Genomic DNA, 21,788 nt, shown 5'->3' with positions numbered 1-21,788 from the left:
AGTTTTGTTAGAACAGAAGATGGTTGCTTGTCCAATTCTAACCACACCCAAACCTACAAATCGTCCAATTTTCAGGAATGGTATTTGCGTATCATAACTACTATTTACTAAAAATTTCAATTAAGTAGCATTCTTGGGCTCACCAAATTGTTAAAATTTCCTTTTTTTCATCCACTATAAATTTAAAGTCTGATTTCTTGAAGAAATGTGACGTCAAGGCTTTTGTGTTGCTCGAATGTATGACTAGATAATCATTTACTCATTGTCTCAAATTTGACACACATTTCAATTGTCTGAGAGTAACAGAGAGACATTAGCTCTGACACCTAACGTCTCAATTGATGAGTAATTTAATATATCATCTTCACTCAAATCTTTCAACTTTTGGATTACTTTGAAATTAATAATTGAAATTCGTATGTGGGGCTGTGAAGGTTGAAGATAATATTAAATCACTTATCAACTCAAGAATAGAGTATGTGGCTGTGAAGCTAGCAATATATTCGAGAAACTCTTAAGTCTAGATTAGTTATGCAACTTCTCTTCAAAAGATTTTTTAATACGTTGAAGGCATAAACAATAACCTTAATTATACAAAAGAAGAATCTTGCGCAGTTGAAAATCTTTATTAATAGCTGTAAATATAATGTAAATGCATACCTGATAACTTTCACTCTTTCCGAGAATGGCTTTTCCAAGTGGTAGTAAAACTATTATTGAAAAACAATCTTTTCTTAAATTTATTTATACTTTAACCGGATTAAAATTTTGCGTTTGATAAGGACTATTATATTTTTATATATTTATTATAATTATATATATATAGTGGTGGCTAAACTCACTTATAATTGTTACTGTCATTCAAAAAGTTTAATGGAATAACATGAGTTTCGCTACCATTTTAAATATAAAAATAAAACCTTCTGGGAAAATCTGATGAGTTGCCAGCAGAAAATTGGTGAGTTGGCTGGGTAGAGTGTGGGTAGAGTTCGATATACAATCACCTCGAGCTGATGCACTTTAGGTTGTTCTGATCTTTCTTTCTTTATTTAAATCAAGCTGGGTGCCTGGGCCGCGCAGCGGCCCCTAACCCAGTTGTTCTGATCTAACAAAATGAACGAATATATATACAGTGAAACTGAAGAATAAATTGGTAAACATCTTATTATTTCAAAACGTTGCACAAACGTAGACATTTTAACTATTAATCGGTATTTATTTATTTTATTCAAGCCATGAAAGGACTATATCTACATATTTATTTCAAATATTTTGTATTATTACATATTAAAACATTTTTATAATTAAATGTTAAAAATGTAAAAAAAAACGCATTCGTTTTAATAATTTCATTAATTATTAGTTCTATGCATGAACGGAAGAAATTAAGCTATTCTTAATTTTCCGTATGCCTAATTCATTTATATTTATTTCATTCGAATTAATTCATTTTTTTCGCCTCACATTATGTTACAATTTGCTGCATACATGGCAAAAGTGCAGAAAAAAATGGTTGAATACGTGAAGGAATTAAATAGTTCTTTATAACTGTAATCTACACGAACATTGTTTATTTTCTAGACAAAAAGCTCCTACTAGACGACTTTATATTACAACATACTGGGGATTAAATAGGGAGCTTATTTAAACGATTTTATTCCATTAAGAGGTTTTAGTGACTCTTCTTGAAGTTTTCTTTTTAAGTGAAAAGCATAAAACTCTGATTAACGATTCACCTAAATCAAATACTGAAACTAGACTTATTCCAAGCCATAGTCCCAAATAGCCTCCTATGTAGCTGAATAGTTCAACACTCTATAAAAAATAAAAACATTATTCAAGTCATGGTTAAAATGCATCATTTAACTCTCTTAAAAAATATAAAAAATAAGCTATTTTCTAAAAACTAAAGTGAAAATGCAATGAATGAGGATGAAGCACAAGGTTAGAAAATATTGTTACTGGAAAGATAAGAGATTACTAGAAAATTTGCATTGAAGGTTTCAGTGAAAAGAGTCAAACGAGATAAAAACGAAAAAAAATTAAGGAAAAAAAATAAGAAAGATAAGAAAAATAATAATATTACTAACAGCTCTTAGGTTGCAAGCATATCGAACTCATAAAATAAGTTGAAGATATAGAGAAAACATGGGAAATAATATAAAGATTAAGGAAAAAAGAAGGATAAAAATTATTTAAAAAAATAATTTTTAAGAAAATAATGATTTTTACTTTTATAAAAATTAAAAAGTCGAAAAACAGAATAATGAAAAGGCATACTCTCATCATCAGAGCACACAATTATATCCGTGAAAAGGAGTGCTTGCCGATTTTTTATGAATATAGCCAAAGCAAAATACATCAAAATAATAGTATGAGGATCACCCGAAGAAAATTTAAACGAAAATAGGACGCATTAAGTAAAAAGTATAAGAAAAGCAAGTAGAGAATTCAAATGAACTTACACGTTCCGGAATCTTTCAAGAATGATTTAAAATAATTTTGCAATAAATTTGCTCGATTTCAAATTATGAAAATCGAAGCGAAAATAAAGCAATATTTCATGACACGTTATATATATATATATATATATATATATATATATATATATATATATATATATATATATATATATATATATATATATATATATATATATATATATATATATATATATATATATATATATATATATATATATATATATATATATATATAGTATAGTATAGTACAGTATAGTTTATTGATATTTGCTGAAGAAAAAAAAATAGAATTAGCAAGTAACTCAACTTAAGAAACAGAAAAAAGACAAAGTTGAGAAGTTAATTTAAGCTTTTTATCTAAATAAATTCCAAAAATGATTGTAGTGAACAATTTTAACAAATTAGTTAAGTGTAATGAAAGTTAGAGAGTAACACGCACAATGAAATTTTCTATCCATGAGACACAATTTTTAATTTTACTTCACTTTAATTTGCAAAGAAACAGTTAAAACACGGAAAGCAAAATAATTTTGTAAAATCTCATTAATCTTGAAGCTTTCAGAGGTAGTAAAATGCCTGGAAGATATTGGGTAAGGAGCAGACATTGTTGAATATGTAATATTCTAAGAAATTTTGACACATTCTTTATTCCCGGGCTGCTTCAAGTGATTAGCAGTCTGTTAGCCAGCAGGAATAGTAAAGTTAACTTTAATATCTTTATAAAGGACTTCAAAAACTTCTCCTGCAATTAAATTAATAATCTGAGGAATTTTTTATTAATTTTATACAACTTTTCACTAAAATTATTTTTACAATAATTTGCATCGGAAATTGTTTAATAATATTGTTTAAATTTAAATTATTTCAAATCATTTTATTTTACAACATTTCTTACATTCCTTAATTTATACGTACTACCAAGCATGGCTCAAAGACTATGTCAGAATTAAATTGTACAGTAATGTTCTTAGTTTATCCTTTATATTTTTAACTATCTATGTTTTGAAAAAAAATACTCTAACGCCTTTGCGTTCGATGGACCATGAATTGTTGAAATTAATTCGTTTAACCACTGCAGAAAGAATCAAAAATGTTTTTATTGTTGATATGCACAGAATAAAATTGTGAATACTAATCAATCAATAAATAACTTTAATTACATAGGAACATATCACAATGAACTGGGTATTAGGTTAATATTTGCTTTCCCTCTTCACATTATAGTGCTTAAAAATTTTTCTTATTACTGTGTTAATGTACTGGAATTTATAAGTCAGGAAAATGACAGTCAGGATAATGCAAATTTTGCCATTTTACAGTGTTAGGAGAGTTAATATCGACCATGTCAACCGTCGTCTATGAAAAGATACTTCACCATAGAATGGAGTTAACGTGTCTTATATACTAGTGAATTAGAATTATATTTTTGTAGTGGTAGATACACTACAGTACTCCACCAGAATTATATATGTGATAGAATTTGATAAATGGATACCAATAGTTTATTCATTACTATTTTGTGAGAAGCCGGAAGAGCTGTATTAAGATCACCATACTTTTGAGTGCTGATCGTGAGAGCTGTATTAAGTTCACGGTCGTGGTCGTTCCTATGTTGCCATTAGAAGTCGAGTGTATACAGGCCGACGTTGAATGTGATCGAGACTGAGTAGCAACTGCGCGAGGAGGTGGATAATGTCGCAGTCACAAGTAGCACGTCAACTGTTCAATGTGGACCATCCATAGAAGTGGGCGCAACTGTAAAGATTGGGGGTGTTCATATCAAAGTAGGAGTTTCAGTCAAGGTAGGCATGTTCACATCACGTCCAGGAGGTCACCAATGTGGAGATAGTGGTCATTGATAATGTCGCAGTCACAAGTAGTAAGTCAACTGTTCAATATGGGCCATCCATAGAAGTGGGCGATACTGTCAAGATAGTCGTGTTCTTATCAAAGTGAAAATTACCTTCATGGCAGGCTTGTTCATATCACGTGCGGGTCACCAATGTGGGGAATAGTTGTTAACGACAATGACTACCTTCATCTATGAAAAGGTACTCCACCATAGAATCGAGTTAACATGTCTTATACACTAGTGAATTTAAATTGTATTTTTGTAGTGGTTGACACACTACATACAGTATTTAACATTACTTTAATTTAACATTTTGGCTCAAGACGTTTACTTTCGACAGAAGACATCAGGTTTTCTCGAAATAACAAAGGTAAATGTAATTATTATTTATTAAATCAATGATTTCAAAAGGACAGGAAAATTACAACACGTAATTTTGATATTCAATTAAATTTTTAAATTATACAAAACACTCAATGTTAGTGCAAAGTCATTTTAAAATGCTAACAGCAATGCTATTTATAATTTTTTTTTTTTAAAAAAGTTCTTCTAGTAGTATAGTATTAGATCTTGGATATATATATATATATATATATATATATATATATATATATATATATATATATATATATATATATATATATATATATATATATATATATATATATATATATATATATATATATACAGTGGAACCCGCTTAAAAAGTTCCCTTTTAAGAAGTTTTCCCGCGTAAGAAGTTATTTTTTAAAAAAACCAATTACCATAATGTTAAATTTACTTTTATAAGAAGTTTTTTTCCCGTTTAAGAAGTTTCCACTCCTAATTTCAATTTTTTAAAATTTTATTTAAAATGTCTTATTTAGTTTTAACTTGCCCTTACAAACACATGTATGGGTACTGACCACTGACCTCCATCACTCCTTTGTTACAAAGAAAGGTGACTTATCAGGAACAGGTGTGAGCAAAGGAATGTGAACCTTTAGATGAACTATGAAACTGATAAGAATGTAGGGAATAGCTTTGTCATTGTGTCCACCTTAAATGAATAGCCTGGTGACTCACGAACTTCACTGCTGTCCACACCCATTCAATAACTGAAGAGAAAGATACATCTAAACATTTAGCAGCATTTCGTTGAAAATTTTCTTAGTGTAGGCGCTTATGTTATCTTAAAAATCATCGTAAAAAGTTTGATTTTTGTGGAAAATGTCCTGTAAAGGCATTAAGCGTAAAGCTCTATCTATTGATGACAAAGTAAAAATTTTAAAAGCTGTTGACAGCTATCCTCAATTAACACGAGTTCAAATAGCAAAATATTTAGATCTTCCTGTTACTACGTTAAATGGCATTATTGCTAAGAAAGACATCATCTTAAACTCTTCTTGTTCCGGTGCATCCCATAAAGTAAAAAAAGTGAAGAAAGGAAAATACGAAAATATTGAAGAGAAACTGATGATATGGTTTAAACAAGCAAGATCCGCCAACATACCTGTCAACGGAACTCTTCTTAGAGGAAAAGCATTAGAGATTGCGGAGAAATTGAATGTTGATTTTACGCCTTCCAATGGATGGATTGATCGGATGAAAAAAAGAGCTGGTCTAGTTTATAAAACAATTAAAGGAGATTGTAACAGCGTTGATTTACAAGAAGCTGAAGAATGGAAAGCTAAATTACCTGAAATTATTTCAGGGTATCAACCAAAGAACATTTTTAACATGGATGAATGTGGACTGTTTTTCAATCTTTTACCAGATAAAACTTTTGCCTTTAAAGGTGAACCCTGTCATGGCGGAAAAAACAGTAAAAAACGTTTGACAATTTTAGTTGGGGCCAGTATGAATGGTATAGAAAAATTACCGATTTTAGTTATCGGTAAATCGAAAAAACCAAGATGCTTTCGAAATGTTAAGTCACTGCCTTGTGATTATGACAGTAATCAAAAATCCTGGATGACAATTAAAATTTTTGAAACGTATTTGAAAAAATTAGACAGTAAGATGCGAAAAGAAAAACGAAACATCATAATCTTCGTAGACAACTGCGCTGCTCATTCCAAGGAGAATAAGTACACTAACATCAAGTTGCAGTTCTTACCACCAAATTCTACTTCTGTTCTACAACCAATGGATCAGGGAGTTATTAAGGTATTTAAGCAGCATTATAAAATGCGACTTGTGAAACGGATGCTGGAAGGACTTGAAAATACTGGAGAGCTAAAAAAAGTCAATATGTTAGTAGCGATTGAGTTAATTGTATCAGCATGGGAATTAATAACACCATCTGCCATTGCTAACTGTTTTCGGAAAGCTGGATTCTCTGACGGAGATACAACTGAAGAATATCTCTTAGAAGCTGAATATGAAATATCAGATGAAGACGAAGAAACAAACGTAAATTTTGTTAATGATTGGAAGTCATTCAAAAATAAACTTAATTTCACAGCATCGTTTGAAGAATATGTATCCGTTGACGACGAAATTTTACCTTGTGATATGCGTTACATTGCGAGGACATTAGAGGATATTTGTGATGTTACAAATGATACAGAAGAATTCAGTGAAACTGAAGAAGATATTGCTAAACCACCTAGCTTTTCTGATGCCAGGAAAGGGCTGGATACTTTTAGGAAATTTATTTACACTGTTGAAAATGTACCCCCGGAAATGTTTAAATTTTTACAGCAGTTGGACAATTTTCACTTAAAGGTAGGTGAGAAAAGACAAAAACAAACCACTTTACACGATTTTTTCTCACAGAAATCTAGTCAATTATTGTAACAACGTATATTACATTGTATGAAACAAAAAATAAAGTAGGTTACTTTGTTTTTATTTATTAGCAATTTTTTTCTAAATGAATATTAAAATTCAATATTTATTTCATTAGGCTGAGAATTTAATATAAGTTACACAATTTCAAATTTTTTAGTTTTTTATTAATGTGTTTTTAAGTTTCACCGTTTAATAAGTTTTCCCGTTTAATAAGTCGTTTCTTTCCACTCCCTTGAAAAACTTCTTAAACGGGTTCTACTGTATATATATATATATATATATATATATATATATATATATATATATATATATATATATATATATATATATATATATATATATATATATATATATATATATATATATATATATATATATATAAAATTGTAATTTATATAATATTTTAAAACTTTTATACTTACATTATACTGTGGCTGGTAAATTTGTCGTTTCAGTTTAAACTGCAGAAAGGAATATTTAATCTGTATTAAGCTTACACTCTGAAATAAATAAATGAGAATTAATATATTTGCGACAAATGATTGTATTGATATTGTATTGATTGTATTGAAATGATTGTATTGATAGATCTTACTTTTAAAACTTTATCTTTTAAAATACTTTTTGTAAGAAAATGATATCTGTGTGCAATAGAAACTGAAGAGGGTTTGACAATGGTAACTAAAAAGATACGCAACTAAAAAATATTGAATTTGAGACATATAGTAAATGTATATTTTAAAATAGTTCACAGTTAAATAATTAATAGTCAATAGTTTAATACTAATATATAGTTATTTTGCTAATTATAGAATTTTTTAGTTACAATATTTGTGCAGTTTATTCTGGAAATAAATCGTTTTTTCAATTTTTAAAGAACCGGTTGCTTAACCTTTGATTGCCGGTAAGGTTCCCGGATCTAAATGAATTGAACAGGTGTGTGAGACTCTACGAAGAATCTTAGAGGTACATTACAGAGGTTCTCAGAGCTTCGAATAGTACTTCAACAGGAAATAACTCTATGGTAAGCTTGTACTTTGCATTAGTAGTCGGTATAAATCTTGCATAGCAGTCAGGTTGAGATTAAATATTCCTTATTTAAGTCGAGACTTTATTTTCTAGTCATTTACCATTATAGAATTTTAGTCTTCAATCCAATTAAGTTCGATGCCAAGTTTTTAATACAACTTTTTTTTTTATTCATTGAATTTTTTTTTATAGGTTTTCCCATGTCTTTATGTCTTGGAATGCTTTGATATTATTTGTGTTGAACGCATTTGTAGGACGCGATGCATTAGAAAAACCATATAGTCTTGAATTCATGACTCTAATGTAAGACCACATCTTCATTGAAGAGTTAAAAAATGTAAAAGAATTGTGAGGTTTCCAAAGTTTAACAGATTTTTGAAATCATATAAATTTCGTTTCCTAAAATTTAACAATGTCTGCCTTAAAAGTTTGAAGTTTTTGAAAACTGATTTTACGTTTTTTTAATGAATTGCCGATATCATTAAAATGGAAGAAACCCGAAAATTTCGTAAGTACTTGAAATCGCGTAATTTTAGTTTCGAAAGTATTAATTTAGCGAAAGTATTTGAACTTAAAATTGTAGAAATATACGCTTTAATTAAGAAGATGATTTAAATAATCGCCTGTCGGAATAAACCCCGTGTCATTTAAACTATGAGTCAGATGCCTTAACCAGGCATCTTTCGCCTTTTCTTCTAATTTCAATGTTCCATAAACTAGAGCTTTGTGATGTCGTATCTAGACCCATAGACCACAATTCTTGCAATTTGTTTCATCCATCCTTTGTTTTTAATCATGTTCCTTGATTTAAGCTTGGTTTTGTTTTAATAGGTTTAAGATGCCCACTTCCTTTGTAAGTTTGCTTCAACTATATGCTTCGTTTTGCTACATCTGAAATTTTATTGCTTCCAAACATTTTATCGAATTTTAGACAGTAAGATAATTTTGCATTCTTTCATTTGTTGTACTAACCAATGCTTTCTTCTGACGAGTATGCAGAATATTTTAGATGCAAAGAAATGCACAATGAATCAAGATGATTCCTGTTACGAAAAATTATAAGATGGTAATCACTTACTTGTTGGCGTTCATGTAAATTTCGATACTCGATTTCTTATATTCTCTCCCTTAAAAAAATAAACATAATAGTTATTTTAACTTTGCAATACTAAAACGGATCTAAAAATTCATTAATACTTTAAAGAGTACACAACAAAAACTTTTTTTCAATAAAATCAGTTTTATTATTCCTTATACTTTGCAAACATGCATTCATTATTATTTTTGAAGGATAAATTAAACTCTAGTGAGAAAATGTGCAAATAACGAAAAAAGGTTTTAAAAAAGTTTTCTATTTCGGATCTATATTGAATTTTTATATGCACACACAATTATGTAGGGTTTTCAAAAACCTGAAAATTTTTATCAAGAAAAATTTGATAAATCCCATAGTTATCCATTGATTCTATTTTTCAAACTTTACCAGCATACATAGAACTCCTGTGAAATGGGGCTACTTTTTGACCCGCAAGTTTTCTGAGTTAAATGACTTCTAAAATAACAAAAAAAAATATTTATTCTAGCATTTTTTTGCTCTCAAGGGCAGTACTAGTCTCAAGGACAGTATTAGATTGTGAAACAGCTGTCATTTATATAATATACATGTTGATCTGCAAAAATATTTATAAAATATTTATAAACTCTAATCTGATATCATAAACTTAACATCATATATCATAATCTAATCATCATATATTGCATTCATATTTCTAATAAAAAGACCGAATTTTTATTTGTTATTTATAAACCTTCAAGTTTTAATTTCTTTTGCAAATTATGAAAGCCAAAAATACTACTCCCGGTGTGATGAATTTAGTTCGGTTTTCGGTTATGTTTTGACCCATAATACAGGCATTAATCTTGACAATGAAGGTAAAAAAGGTGTAGAAAATGTTTTTCCAGACGCCTTAGCACCAGAGGCAGAGATTAAGATTAAAACATTAAATCAAAATTATAAAAATAAATTAAAACTTTTATTTTGATTCTTTTTACTTTTATTAAAAAGTTAATATTAATTTTTTCAATATCAAGAAGGTGTATTAAGTGCTAGATCAATGTTGTAGTACATTTTAAGACCAAAAGTTAGATGTACCGAAGTGATCTCACACCAGGTAATGGCGCAACATCTCACACAAGGTGGAATTAAAAGAACGGAGCGAGTGTATGCCGACCCAAACATCGACATCAGGGGAAAAAATTTCTTTATTAATTTATAAAATTTTTCCATGTGCAAATCCATTTCGGGCAAATCTGTGGCTAAAATTATCTACTAAAATTTTTTCTTTGTTAATTTTTCCACGTGCAAATCCATTTCGGGCAATTCCGTGTTAAAATTATTTATTAAAATTTTTTCTTTGATAATTTATATAATTTTTCCATGCGCTAATCCATTTCGTGCAAATCCGTGACTAAAATTATTTGCGAAACAGGCAATTTATGTTTCCCTTTTCCGTTTTATACTTTTTCTTTTCTATTTTATATTTTTTCTTAAATAAACATCTATTTTCTAAAACTATTTATGGTCAATTTTTAAAATTATCCAGTATAATATTACCTTGCGCACATCCATTTCGGGCCCATCCTTAGTAACTAGCAAATCATTGCACAGAATAACAAATCACTTCAGCAGTGCAGTAAGAACGACACTTTAAAACCCTCTTGTTACACTCAATTTGCGCTTTTGTTTTCATATTTTGTGATCTGGCAATCTTCCTGCGAAAACATTATTAAATCATTCTTGAAAAATTTCCGTCCATGTAAGTTGATCTGATTTCGCTACTCGCTTTACAGTCCAATTTTACTGTTTTTTCTTTTTCTTTTATTTTCTGTTTTTACATGTTATTTTTACTTATTTTTACTTTTTGTGCTCTATTTTATTTGTTGTAATTTTTATAAAAAATTTTTTGAGTGCTCCTAACACTGTTGTATTAATATATTTTGCTTTGGCTTTATTGATGCAAAATCATAAAACAATATATATATATATATATATATAAATATATATATATATATATATATATATATATATATATATATATATATATATATATATATATATATATATATATATATATATATATATATATATATATATATATATATATATATATATATATATATATATATATATATATATATATATATTATAACTGGTGTTGAACGGCTGACTCAATTCTGAGTATGACGATCAATGTTAAACTTTGTAATTTGGAACCTCACTCAGAAGACAAGGAAACTTCTGGATCAAGCACTGGGGCAAATCTTGCTTTCGTTGAGGACTTTTTGATGGAACTAATTAGCATTTGATTTAAATAAAGAGGAAAACCGCCCAAACATCCCATGATTAGCCCAATGGCAAGGGTTAAGTTTCAGTTTATAAATCTATATCTAACCATTCCATCTGCATCAGCAAATATTACGGTATTGTGAGATCACCAAAATGTAATATCTATTTGGTTTAAAATAACCAACGCGATTGCTTTTCTATATTAATACTAGCATGTAAAGGTATATAGGGAAGTACAATTCTGAAGACTCCTAACTTAATGACTAAGTTATATAAAAAAATTTTACATTTCGTGTAAGAAAAAGCCATCTACACTGCAAAATGCATCTTTATGGTGTTTTGTGATAATTCATTCGAATGGGCAGGTTTCTTCTAATAGATTGCTTAAGGTATAAAAAATTGTGATTGGGGGATAAACTCAAATAATGATTTTTGAAACATTATAAGGAAGCAACTTTATAGATTGATACTTACAAACAAGCTGGCTGACAACGCTGGGTACATTTTTTAATAATATCATCTTCTGATGTTACCGGTGTAGCTATTAACCCTGAAAATATTTCCGTTAAATTAATTACTTATAAGATATTTAAAAAAATAATGTAATCAACAAAATGTCTGTAAGGGGAGAAACTCAAGAATTTAATTTTCCGTAAGTACTTAAAAATGGCTTCTACCAAACTGTATAAGTTAGGCAGACTGAGCTAGAGTAGGAATATTTCTGTTGTCTATCATTCTATGTAAATTTTAGTTGATTCGCAAAACTATTTTACACTTTCATATATATTTACAATACGAAACTCTAGAAACTGAAAAAGCAGACTAAAAAACGAGGTTTTTCTAGTGGAAAAGCAACTTCTTAATTTTTGCTTTAGACTAATAGACTATTTTTATTCATTTTTTTTACTATGGGAGATAAAGTGTCACATATTTTAATAATCACTTTGGTATGTTAATCTCTAATTTACCTTTAATTAATTTATAAGAACAAATAATTACATGGAGAAAGCGTGAACAGTTCAATATTACCAGAGAACCCAATGTTCAATGAAACATTTAAGTCGTAAATTAAGTAATAAATTCGCGTTTACCCGAGTAGGAATCTCCTTTCTTAAGATAACATATTTTTCTTTAAAATATAATAAATTGTGGCTGTTATAAATGTGTTAAACATGTGTTATTGTTCACTTCCACTATAAAATTTTAGGACAATACCGTCAAATTATTGTACAGTAATTATATTACGTCAAATTATTATACGGTATACTTTATTCTATGAAAACCTCAGCAAACAACAACGACGCAGAAAAAAGCACAACTTAAAGTGCCGAAAAAAACATACTATAGTTTCGCATCTGTAAACAGTCTTTGGTATCTGAACACCAAATGTTAGACGAGAAGCAAAGACGCAATCACGCGCAAGCTGGTTTAACCCAATAGGGACAGGGGAACAAGCTAATGAAAAAATGGAGAAGGAAAAACAGGTGAAAGTGGATTTGATGGAGCTCCAGAAGGCAAAAGATTAAATTGGAATACTTTTCCACATATTTGGAAACGTTGAGATACTAGAAAGATCATTAAGTTAAAAATTAGAATTTTTCCAAATATTGCATGATTCTCAGAAATTAAGTTTGGTCACTGACGAAGTAACAGTGTAAGCATGTAAGCTGGGGGAAGATCGGTTAATGTCCTGATTTTTTAAGTATCTTTCGTGTTCTTTAAACTGAAGTTTAAGGGTAGGTTATGTTTTTCCAATCTACGCAACGCCACATTAACACAAAGTTTGGTAAGGAAAAAAACATTTAGTAATTTCAGCACTAGGGTCTTTAATGTTATTAAAATTTCATTATTTAAAGGGTCAAAGCGACTTTTAACTCTTATGTATTCCAGATACAATTTACGAACTAGTATTCGGATAACAAAGCGAAACAATCAAACTATTAATTCGAATACGAGCTATATAGTGGATTGCGAGATTACTTTTCTACATTTAAAATCAGCAATATTTGTAGGAAAACCATGTCTATTTTAAGCTAAAAAAGATCTTCATTGTGGAGAAAACTGTTTGAACAAGTTGCGGTGATATTCTTGTTTATAGAACCGAAACTATAGTATGCTTATTTCCATTCGTACTTTAGTTACGTTGTTTTCGTTCTTTAGTCTACATAACATTACACATACCCGTTACTCTTATTGAGAGAGCTTTTAAATTTAGCTTCCTTCACTCTCTGAAAGAATCGATTTGACACTTGACTGTAAATACTGTTTATTCAAATTTTAGAACTTCTTCCAATAATCTTAGTTTAATTCCAAGTGTAACAGAGGGGAAATCGCACAAGTATTTCATTCTAAAAAATATATTAAATGTTTTTGAAAACAAAAATTCTACTGGAATATGCTACTTCAGGGTGCAATGTTTTATTAATTGGCATAGAATAATAAACGAACCTCATAATTAAATTGCAAGTTAAGTAAAAGTACTTGAAACAGAGGGGACAAATAAAATCCCACATTTTTGACAGGCACTGTTATTTATTCTAAATTCTGTGATTTGGACCATCCTAAACATTATCTGTAATTTTTTTTTAAATTATCACATTTCAAGGTAAAATAAAGTTTTATAAGACTTTTAAAATTCCAACCCCCCTTTTTTTAAATTCAAATACTAATATTAAATAAAAATGGCACAGCTTTGTGTAAAAAGGTGTGCTTTAAAAGTAGAGGAACTATTTGAAACTAGTTAAATCAAGATTCATAAGCACTTGTATACATTCCTACAGTTTGTCTTTAATGGTCAGCCTATCAATTCTGTGTAACTGAGGGGACATTTAGTTTTGTCGTCTCTGTTACGTCCCCTCTGTTGTATGACAGACTTTAAAATGTTTAAATTTTTTCAAAAATGTAACAAAACGTGATTGTACTAATAGATTTTATTGCAAAAAACAAATATTAAGTTAAAAAGTTTTTTGTGTAATGAATAAAATAAACTTAAAAGAATAATTGTAACAGAGGGGACAGTATGTATTTGAGATAATTTTTACTTAAAAGTTAAGAAAACAATTTTTTTCACTGGAATCACTACATAATTAGACTCATGAACAATTCATTTTACAATATAAATCAAACTATATGCAAAATCGTATTATTTTTAATAACTTGCTTGTTTTAAAAATAGATAGTGTTTTTGGTAGAATAAAGCAAAATCATGAAAGCACTCTATTTATGATAAATTTTACTATAATCACGCATTATTTACTGACTGTGCAAATTCACAGCAAATAAAAGCGAAATCAATATTACTCAAATATCAACACTAGGATATTAACAATTGTAAATATGAGAGCAACATGTTTATTTACAATCTGCGACATCCATGAAAATGAATTCGAGTGTTTTTGTTGAGCATTGCAACAATTACAACATAAAAAAATCGTAGAATGGCAACACTATTGATACTTACAAAAAGGACAAACTCTGTTAGTATGTGAAATGTAAATTCGTTCAGTTATACAGAGGTCTTCTGTAGAGGCTGTTTCCAAATTGCAATACTGAATACATTCCTTTAACAAAAATTAGAAAATATCGATGTATAAATAACATATCATAAAATACAGAAGTCTAGTTTAATTCGTCATAGAGCTTTTTTTTAATTTTGTAAGCATTCAAGCGTATTTAAGAAGCTTACCATTGCTCGAAATGCATGTTTACGAAGATGAATGCAACTCGAAATGCATGTTAACGAAGAGTTTCTGCCTTCGGGGTCAGAGCTATTACTCGTTTTCTAACTTTGTATTAGAGTTGAAACTTTTCAAGTGATGTCTTCGTTATTCAGAACACTGAGCGATGACGCGAATTTTAAAAATGTAAATTCCACCGTAGCTGCCTAGTAATAACCCGTAGCAACCTTGTTGCGTCCATGTTTGTAAACACATTTACAAAATAAGCCTCATTTTCGAAATAAAACTTTCTAATTCCCTCAAAAAGAATGATATATTACAAAAAATATAAACTGTAATTCGAAACATATTCAAAACTAATTATAATGTTTGCTTTAAAATACACGAATCTTGAGTTCTTCATTATTATTTTGAACTGATTTTCTTTTTCTTTAGATTAAATTTTTTTGAGCTCCAAAACAAGCAGTATGCTTGTGAACGTCAATAATTTACTTTTATTCAAATAAAATTTTATCGGTTTTCCCCATTTTGCTGCTGGGCTATTGTAAACTTAAACGTTTAAAGTAAAATGTACCTGTATGGATTTGTTTTCAGATTCTATTAATTCACACTTCTTTTGATATTTTACTAATTTACGATAAACTGTTTGAAATTTTTTACCAGTTCTGATTTTTTTAAGTTGTTTCTTTTCATTATTGAAATTTGGTCAAGATCACATTTTGTATATGTTAGGAAAATATTTTTTAATTGCTTCATAATTGACCATAATGACATAATAATTGTTTCATAATGATATACAAGGAAATTTAAATTTTTACGAGTAGCTTTAAAAAAAGTTAGTCCCAATAAAAAATGTACTACAGTTTTTGTAAACCATTTTTACGATGGCATAAGAATTTTTTAATTTCTATAAAATTTCCTGAAATTTTTTTTTAAGCCGTAGTAATTTAACTTAATTGGAAACGATGTAATGCCTGACTTTCACCATTATTTGCACTCAATTTTTGATCTGGTGTCTCTTTGCAAAAACATATCTGTTTCAATATTTGTCGATCATTTTGCATATTTGTTATTATTATCATACGAGCGTAAACGTAAGGACCATTGAAGCAAACTTTATTTTAAATATTTTTACGTAATTAAGCCCAACTAATGTTGCATGATCCGTGTGTATATTTTATAACAGTCGTTAAAGAACCTACCCAATTTTGAGTTAACGACTACCGATGTTAAACTTCGTAGCCTTGTAACTTTGAACCCAATTCGGAAGACAAGGGAACCCGTGAATAAAGTATTCAGACAAATTTGCCATCGTAGAAGAATTTTTGATGAATTTCCATTACATAGAAAGGAAAACTTGTCAATATTAGCCTGGTGACAGGGGGATTCTAACCCATGATCCGTCTACCGCTGAAAATATTTTGAATCAGAACTGTGGTCGTCGTGGTACGGGTGCTTAATACTTTTCGACTAACCATCGCTGGAATTCGAATTATTCCTTGAGCCACCACGGCTTTAAATTTACCCGAATAGTTTATGATGAAATTTGTTTAACGAATCCTCTTCAGTATCTGTAGAAATAGAACCCTCATTCCAGCTCAGAAGTACCATTTTTTTCATAAATAGTGTCAGTCACAGCATAAATAACACACACCAGATATATCACCTTTTTTAAACTAACTGCTCTAACACCACTTTTACAGACTCAATTAAATATAACATGACATGGATGAGAAAGTTTCAATGTGTGTATGTGTTTATAAATTAATGATGTTTTTAACAAGTATATTTTAGTCCATTGCTAAAGAGTATAATCTGTTGTAACAAAATATTTATTAGATTCGATATTTGTGCATAATCAATGATAAATTTTTTATTGACATTATTGGACCCGAGAAATCTTGCAGCATGAGAGCTATACAATGCATTTAGATATTTTTTTTAATTTTAAGTATTTTTTCTTGGAAAAGTTAAAAATTTGTTTAAGGTGTTCAATCCATTGCGAGTTAGTAGTGGAGAAATAATTGCTTCATCAAAACAATTAGCTGCAAAATTGATTTTATGATGTAAACTCTAAGAAAATTATTTGTTATAAAATAGACTATCATTTAGAAAATGAAGACTTTTGAAATTATAAGTAAGTAACGTTGTCATCCATCATAATTTAACTAATTGGCTTGAAAAAGCTTTGTGTGGATATTTGAGGATTCCATAACGCATTACTTAAAGTAAAGGAAATCACTCAAAACGGCTCCACCAATTTTATCACACTACAACAGTTGTTATTAAAATATTCCTCAAAAAACACACCGTAAGCACGTACCAATGCTTGAAATATCTTTTTTACAAATATAAAAAAAAATTTCCCTTTCAAGAAAATACCTGTCGAAAATTGTAGTTTTTTAATGTCCCACCTGCAGAAATTGTGAAAAGCATCATGAAGTCTGTGATGTTTTGGGGGTGTTCTAATTATTATGGATTGGGCTTACTCACTTAGTTGATGAAATACTGTTTATTTTATCATTATGGATAAAGGTGTTTTGTCTTTCCATCAACGTCTTCAGAATGAATACGTTATTGATACCTCTAGATTTTCAAGATGACAACAGCAAAGTTCATCGGACCGAAAGGAGAGTTAACTGTTTTTATTGGCACTCACGCTCATCCAATAACAGCTCGATCAACGTGAATAATTACCTGACTTGAGCTGCATCAATAGTCTCTCTTTCATCTGTAATACTTATTAGAACCACGAAAACGACGTTATACCTGAAAATTTATGGATTTACGCAATCAACAGTCTCAGAGAGTGGTTAAAACTGGATGCGCAGTACCTACAAAGCCGCGTGAAATCACTGTCTAACAGAATTTTGGTTGCCAAGAAGTCCAAATGCGAATGGTATTAAATTAAACTATTCCATATTTCTAAGCCGTGGTGGCTCAGGGGATAGAGCACTCTCATCCCAATGAGGTGATCCGGGTTCGAAAGCAGCAATAGCTGGTCAATTCGAAATCCGCACCCGGCTCGCACCGACCTCTGTGCTGACGTAAAATATCCTCAGTGGTACACGTATCATAGGTAAGAGTCCCTTTGCCGTCAGATTAACCTCATAAGGTTTTGGTGATTTTCCTTTCCATGTAACGCGAATGCCGGTTAGTTCCATCAAAATGTCCTCTACGAAGGCAAATTTCTCCCAATACTTGATCCGGGAGTTCCCTTGTCTTCTAGGTCGGGTTCAAAATGACAAGGCTGTGATGTGGAACATTAGTAGCCGTTAATTCTAAATTGGGTCGGCTGTTCAACGAATGCAATATAATATAATATTCCAGATTTCTTTAGGGGTTACTTAATTTTTCATTCGATTATCTAACTTACTGCTTGAGTTGTCGGTCCACTGCCATTATTTTCTTTCCACGCTTTGATATAGTCAAAACAATTGGTACTGTATGGAGGTGGAAGCCTTTCAATTTGAGTCTGAAAATAAAATTATTTTGATGAAATTAAAAATATAATAATGAAAAGAAAGATATATACTCGCATGATTAAAACATATGCGTTGTGTTACTTGATTTTTATAATAGAGCCTACTTATTTTCACTGCAATAAAAGTTTCCTGCACAGTCTAATTTTTTCTTTAAAAAAATACTCATTTTAAGAACTTTGTAATAAAGTAACCAACAAAAAATTTCTATTAAGTAGAAAAACCCACTAACCTCAAAAACTATTACGCAAAAAAGAAAAATCGTGCAAATTGCCTTGTAATAAAAAAGGAATCTGGCAAATTGCTTTGTAATAAAAAAAAAATCTATCAAATTTCTTTTTCATTAAATGAAAGTCAAGATTAGGCACTTAAAAAACAATGATATCTAGGAATGTCAATTACTGATTTAAGTTTGATGCCAACGAATCTCTCAAATTATTCATTTCTGCAGATTGAAACTTCAACATTTTTTTCTTCTCTTCTTTGTTTTAAATCCTAGTAAAGTAGTAATTTTTCGTTTAAAGATGTAACTGATATTTTATTATTTTTTTTTGTTATTATTTATATATTTTACTGCAAAGTTTAACTTCCCCGATAAAGTTTAAAAGTAATTCCGACATTAACGTAGATTGTGCAGAGAATACATACTTTCTGCATTTTTACACTTTTGAGGCTAGGGGTGAAACTTTACTTCTCTTCTTATAGTAATAGAAAAAGATGCAGTGCATATGAAAGCTTCGCATGAAGTCACTCACTAAAAATTAAATAACTGCAAAACTTTTCCAACTTTTGGAAAGTCTTATTTTTCATTTAGACATCTTATCTATGCATAATACAATTTTAAGACTGTTACTTAATTATAATGTAATGGTTCAAAATATGCAAATGCAAATTGTTTTTAAACTTAGAGATAATATTTAATTTTCGATTATTTTTAACTTAAAATGTGCCATTTCCCATTTGGTGTTAAAATTGAAATTTTTCATAATGTTGTTTTAGAAAGTCGGTACTGAGACTGTAAGTTCGTAGATCACCGCATCTAATAGTTTTTTTAACAGCAATTTGAACATTTTCTGTTTTGTGTATAAAATTAAAAACAAAATAATTAGAGAATTTTCACTTTTTTCTGCTTTAAATAATTATTAAATGTTTGGTTTAATATCTGTAATTTCGTGGATTTCCATATTTTCGTTTGTTCCATATTTTTTTCCTGCATCGTTTGTCAGTTACCTTATTCTGTTTTTTTTTTACAAAAAAAAAGGAAAAAAAAGATTTTGCTGGTTGCTATTGAAGTAACAATATCGATGCTTCATTCACTTTAGGACTAACTTAAAATCCGTTTTTGACAGGAGATATTTTCTGAAAATACTTAATCTTGCACAAAACTGAAACCAACATAATAGATGAAGATAAAATAATTGCTATTTTTTATTATTTTTATTTGTTGTTCCTTAGGGTGGTTCTGCGTTATTGGATTGAGCAAAACATGTTCACTCTATCAAATTAAAGTTCAATACATTCGTGTGCCGCAATACTATAGCTCGAGCCTATTTAATGATAGTTCACATTTGCCATAATCAAGACATTTTTCCGGAATTTTATCTTTTATGGGAAACCAAGAAAAGTCTAGTTCATTACCCATATCAGACAATTAGGTAAGTATTTTTAAGTATCTTTAATTAAATTAAGTTCCTTTATTAGTACCTAACATAATGATTTGGTACTATAATAACATACTATAATAACATGGTTATCAAAATTAATTAAGCGTCATCAGCGGCAATAATTCTATGGCTATATCTTAAAGTTCTCCGAAAAGTATCTAAAGTAATAACTCCCCTAGCTAGTCGGCTAGACCCGTGACAGTATCTACCGAGGTATAACTGTTTTAAGTAGAGACTTGGGCTCGTTGTTTAGGACAGGTTTCGGCACTTCGATGAGGGAAAGGGAATATTTTTCATCGGTCTATTGTATTAGTCTTTAAGAGTGAAGAGAAACTACTCTCCCTGAAATGCGCTATTCTTGTTTAAATAACAGCAGATGGTCTCAGACTTCGTGGCGGTGGAAGATTTTACAGTAAACAAACTATACTTTTTCTGCATTTATTTTATTTTTAGCACTGAACCAGTTTTATTCTTAATTTAAATTCCATTAAATTTAAATTACATAGTTTTAAAAAAAAATAATTTTAAATGCGTTGCCATCAATATTAATATATTGCTTGTGAATTCTGATAACCATTGAAGAACATTTTGTTGACGTATTTCGTACATGACACCCTATTCTTGTTGATCATTGAGCTGATCTGACATTGGATAAAGATAATTATATATGTGATATGAACGTGAAATAAACTCCTTTTTTTTATTAACTGGAGTTAAGACTAGAGTTGAGTATAAAGTTTATTAGAAATAGCAAACATTACTAATATTGTGTTTTAAATGTTTGAAAATAAAAAACAAACCAATAATTAATGCTAAACCTATGAAAAAAGTACATTTCTCATACAATTATCCTAAATGATCCATTTGAAATATGTGAAATGTTTAGGGACGGAAGAATAATGATCATTGTCGCATCTGCTGGCCATATTTCAGGAGTCTGGCACAAGAGGTTTTGGTAATAAAAAAAAGACAAACATTCAAACTCTTATTTTTTTAATATGCTTGATTGCGTCACAAAGTTGAACGGTATTACTAAGATTAAAAAAAAAATATTACCATTGCAACGCTGGCCTCATATACCTGTCCTCCGTACAATTCGTAACCTTCTTTGAAAGGATTGATTAACTGTCTGCTCTCCTGTACCGTTGCGTAGAAAAAAACTTCATCCTCATACAGATAGTAGTCCTCAGGATGTGTGAGAAGAGAGATATCAATATCTGCAGAAGTGAGTAAAAAATACATTTAATTCACTCATAATAACAATGAAAATTCCCAATTGAAACACGTGGGTTCAAAGTATAATTTTTTAGAGTATCTTATCATTATAAATTATGGTTTTTACCCCAAAAGTATTGTTATAAAAAGTCAGGGAAACTTCTTTGTGTAATCGAACTTCAATGACAGTTTTTAGCTCCGTGAAAGTCCAGGATTGTTCACATATTAGAGGAAAGCAGTTAAGTTTCCCCAATTTTGGTGTTCG

At 29.6% G+C, this 21,788-nt stretch overlaps 1 protein-coding gene across 1 annotated transcript; it reads right to left on the bottom strand.

Moving 5' to 3' along the window:
- Positions 1–1,371: 1,371 nt before the first annotated feature.
- LOC122270294 (uncharacterized) lies at positions 1,372–21,550 on the bottom strand. Its single transcript, XM_071180897.2, has 7 exons — positions 21,365–21,550; positions 18,539–18,637; positions 14,946–15,045; positions 11,960–12,035; positions 9,218–9,266; positions 7,533–7,610; positions 1,372–1,815 (listed from the first exon to the last, which is right to left on the bottom strand). The coding sequence occupies exons 1-5, from the start codon at positions 21,548–21,550 to the stop codon at positions 9,254–9,256; spliced, it is 474 nt and encodes a 157-aa protein (XP_071036998.2). The 3' UTR covers positions 1,372–1,815; positions 7,533–7,610; positions 9,218–9,253.
- Positions 21,551–21,788: the final 238 nt, after the last annotated feature.

Source organism: Parasteatoda tepidariorum, chromosome 8 (assembly GCF_982258835.1).
Source record: "Parasteatoda tepidariorum strain Cologne lab strain chromosome 8, Ptep-v5.0, whole genome shotgun sequence".
NCBI classification, from domain to species: Eukaryota; Metazoa; Arthropoda; class Arachnida; order Araneae; family Theridiidae; genus Parasteatoda; species Parasteatoda tepidariorum.
This window is presented reverse-complemented; position numbering and strand designations above follow the sequence as displayed.

Bases quoted from the DNA above. Each gene is read 5' to 3' on its own strand.
- LOC122270294 (XM_071180897.2), bottom strand. From the start codon at position 21,550: ATGTATTTTTTACTCACTTCTGCAGATATTGATATCTCTCTTCTCACA. The intron at 18,638-21,364 runs GTAATATTTTTT...TTTTATTTTCAG, and splicing joins ATGAGGCCAGCGTTGCAATG to ACTCAAATTGAAAGGCTTCC. The intron at 15,046-18,538 runs GTAAGTTAGATA...TTTTTGTTAAAG, and splicing joins GTGGACCGACAACTCAAGCA to GAATGTATTCAGTATTGCAA.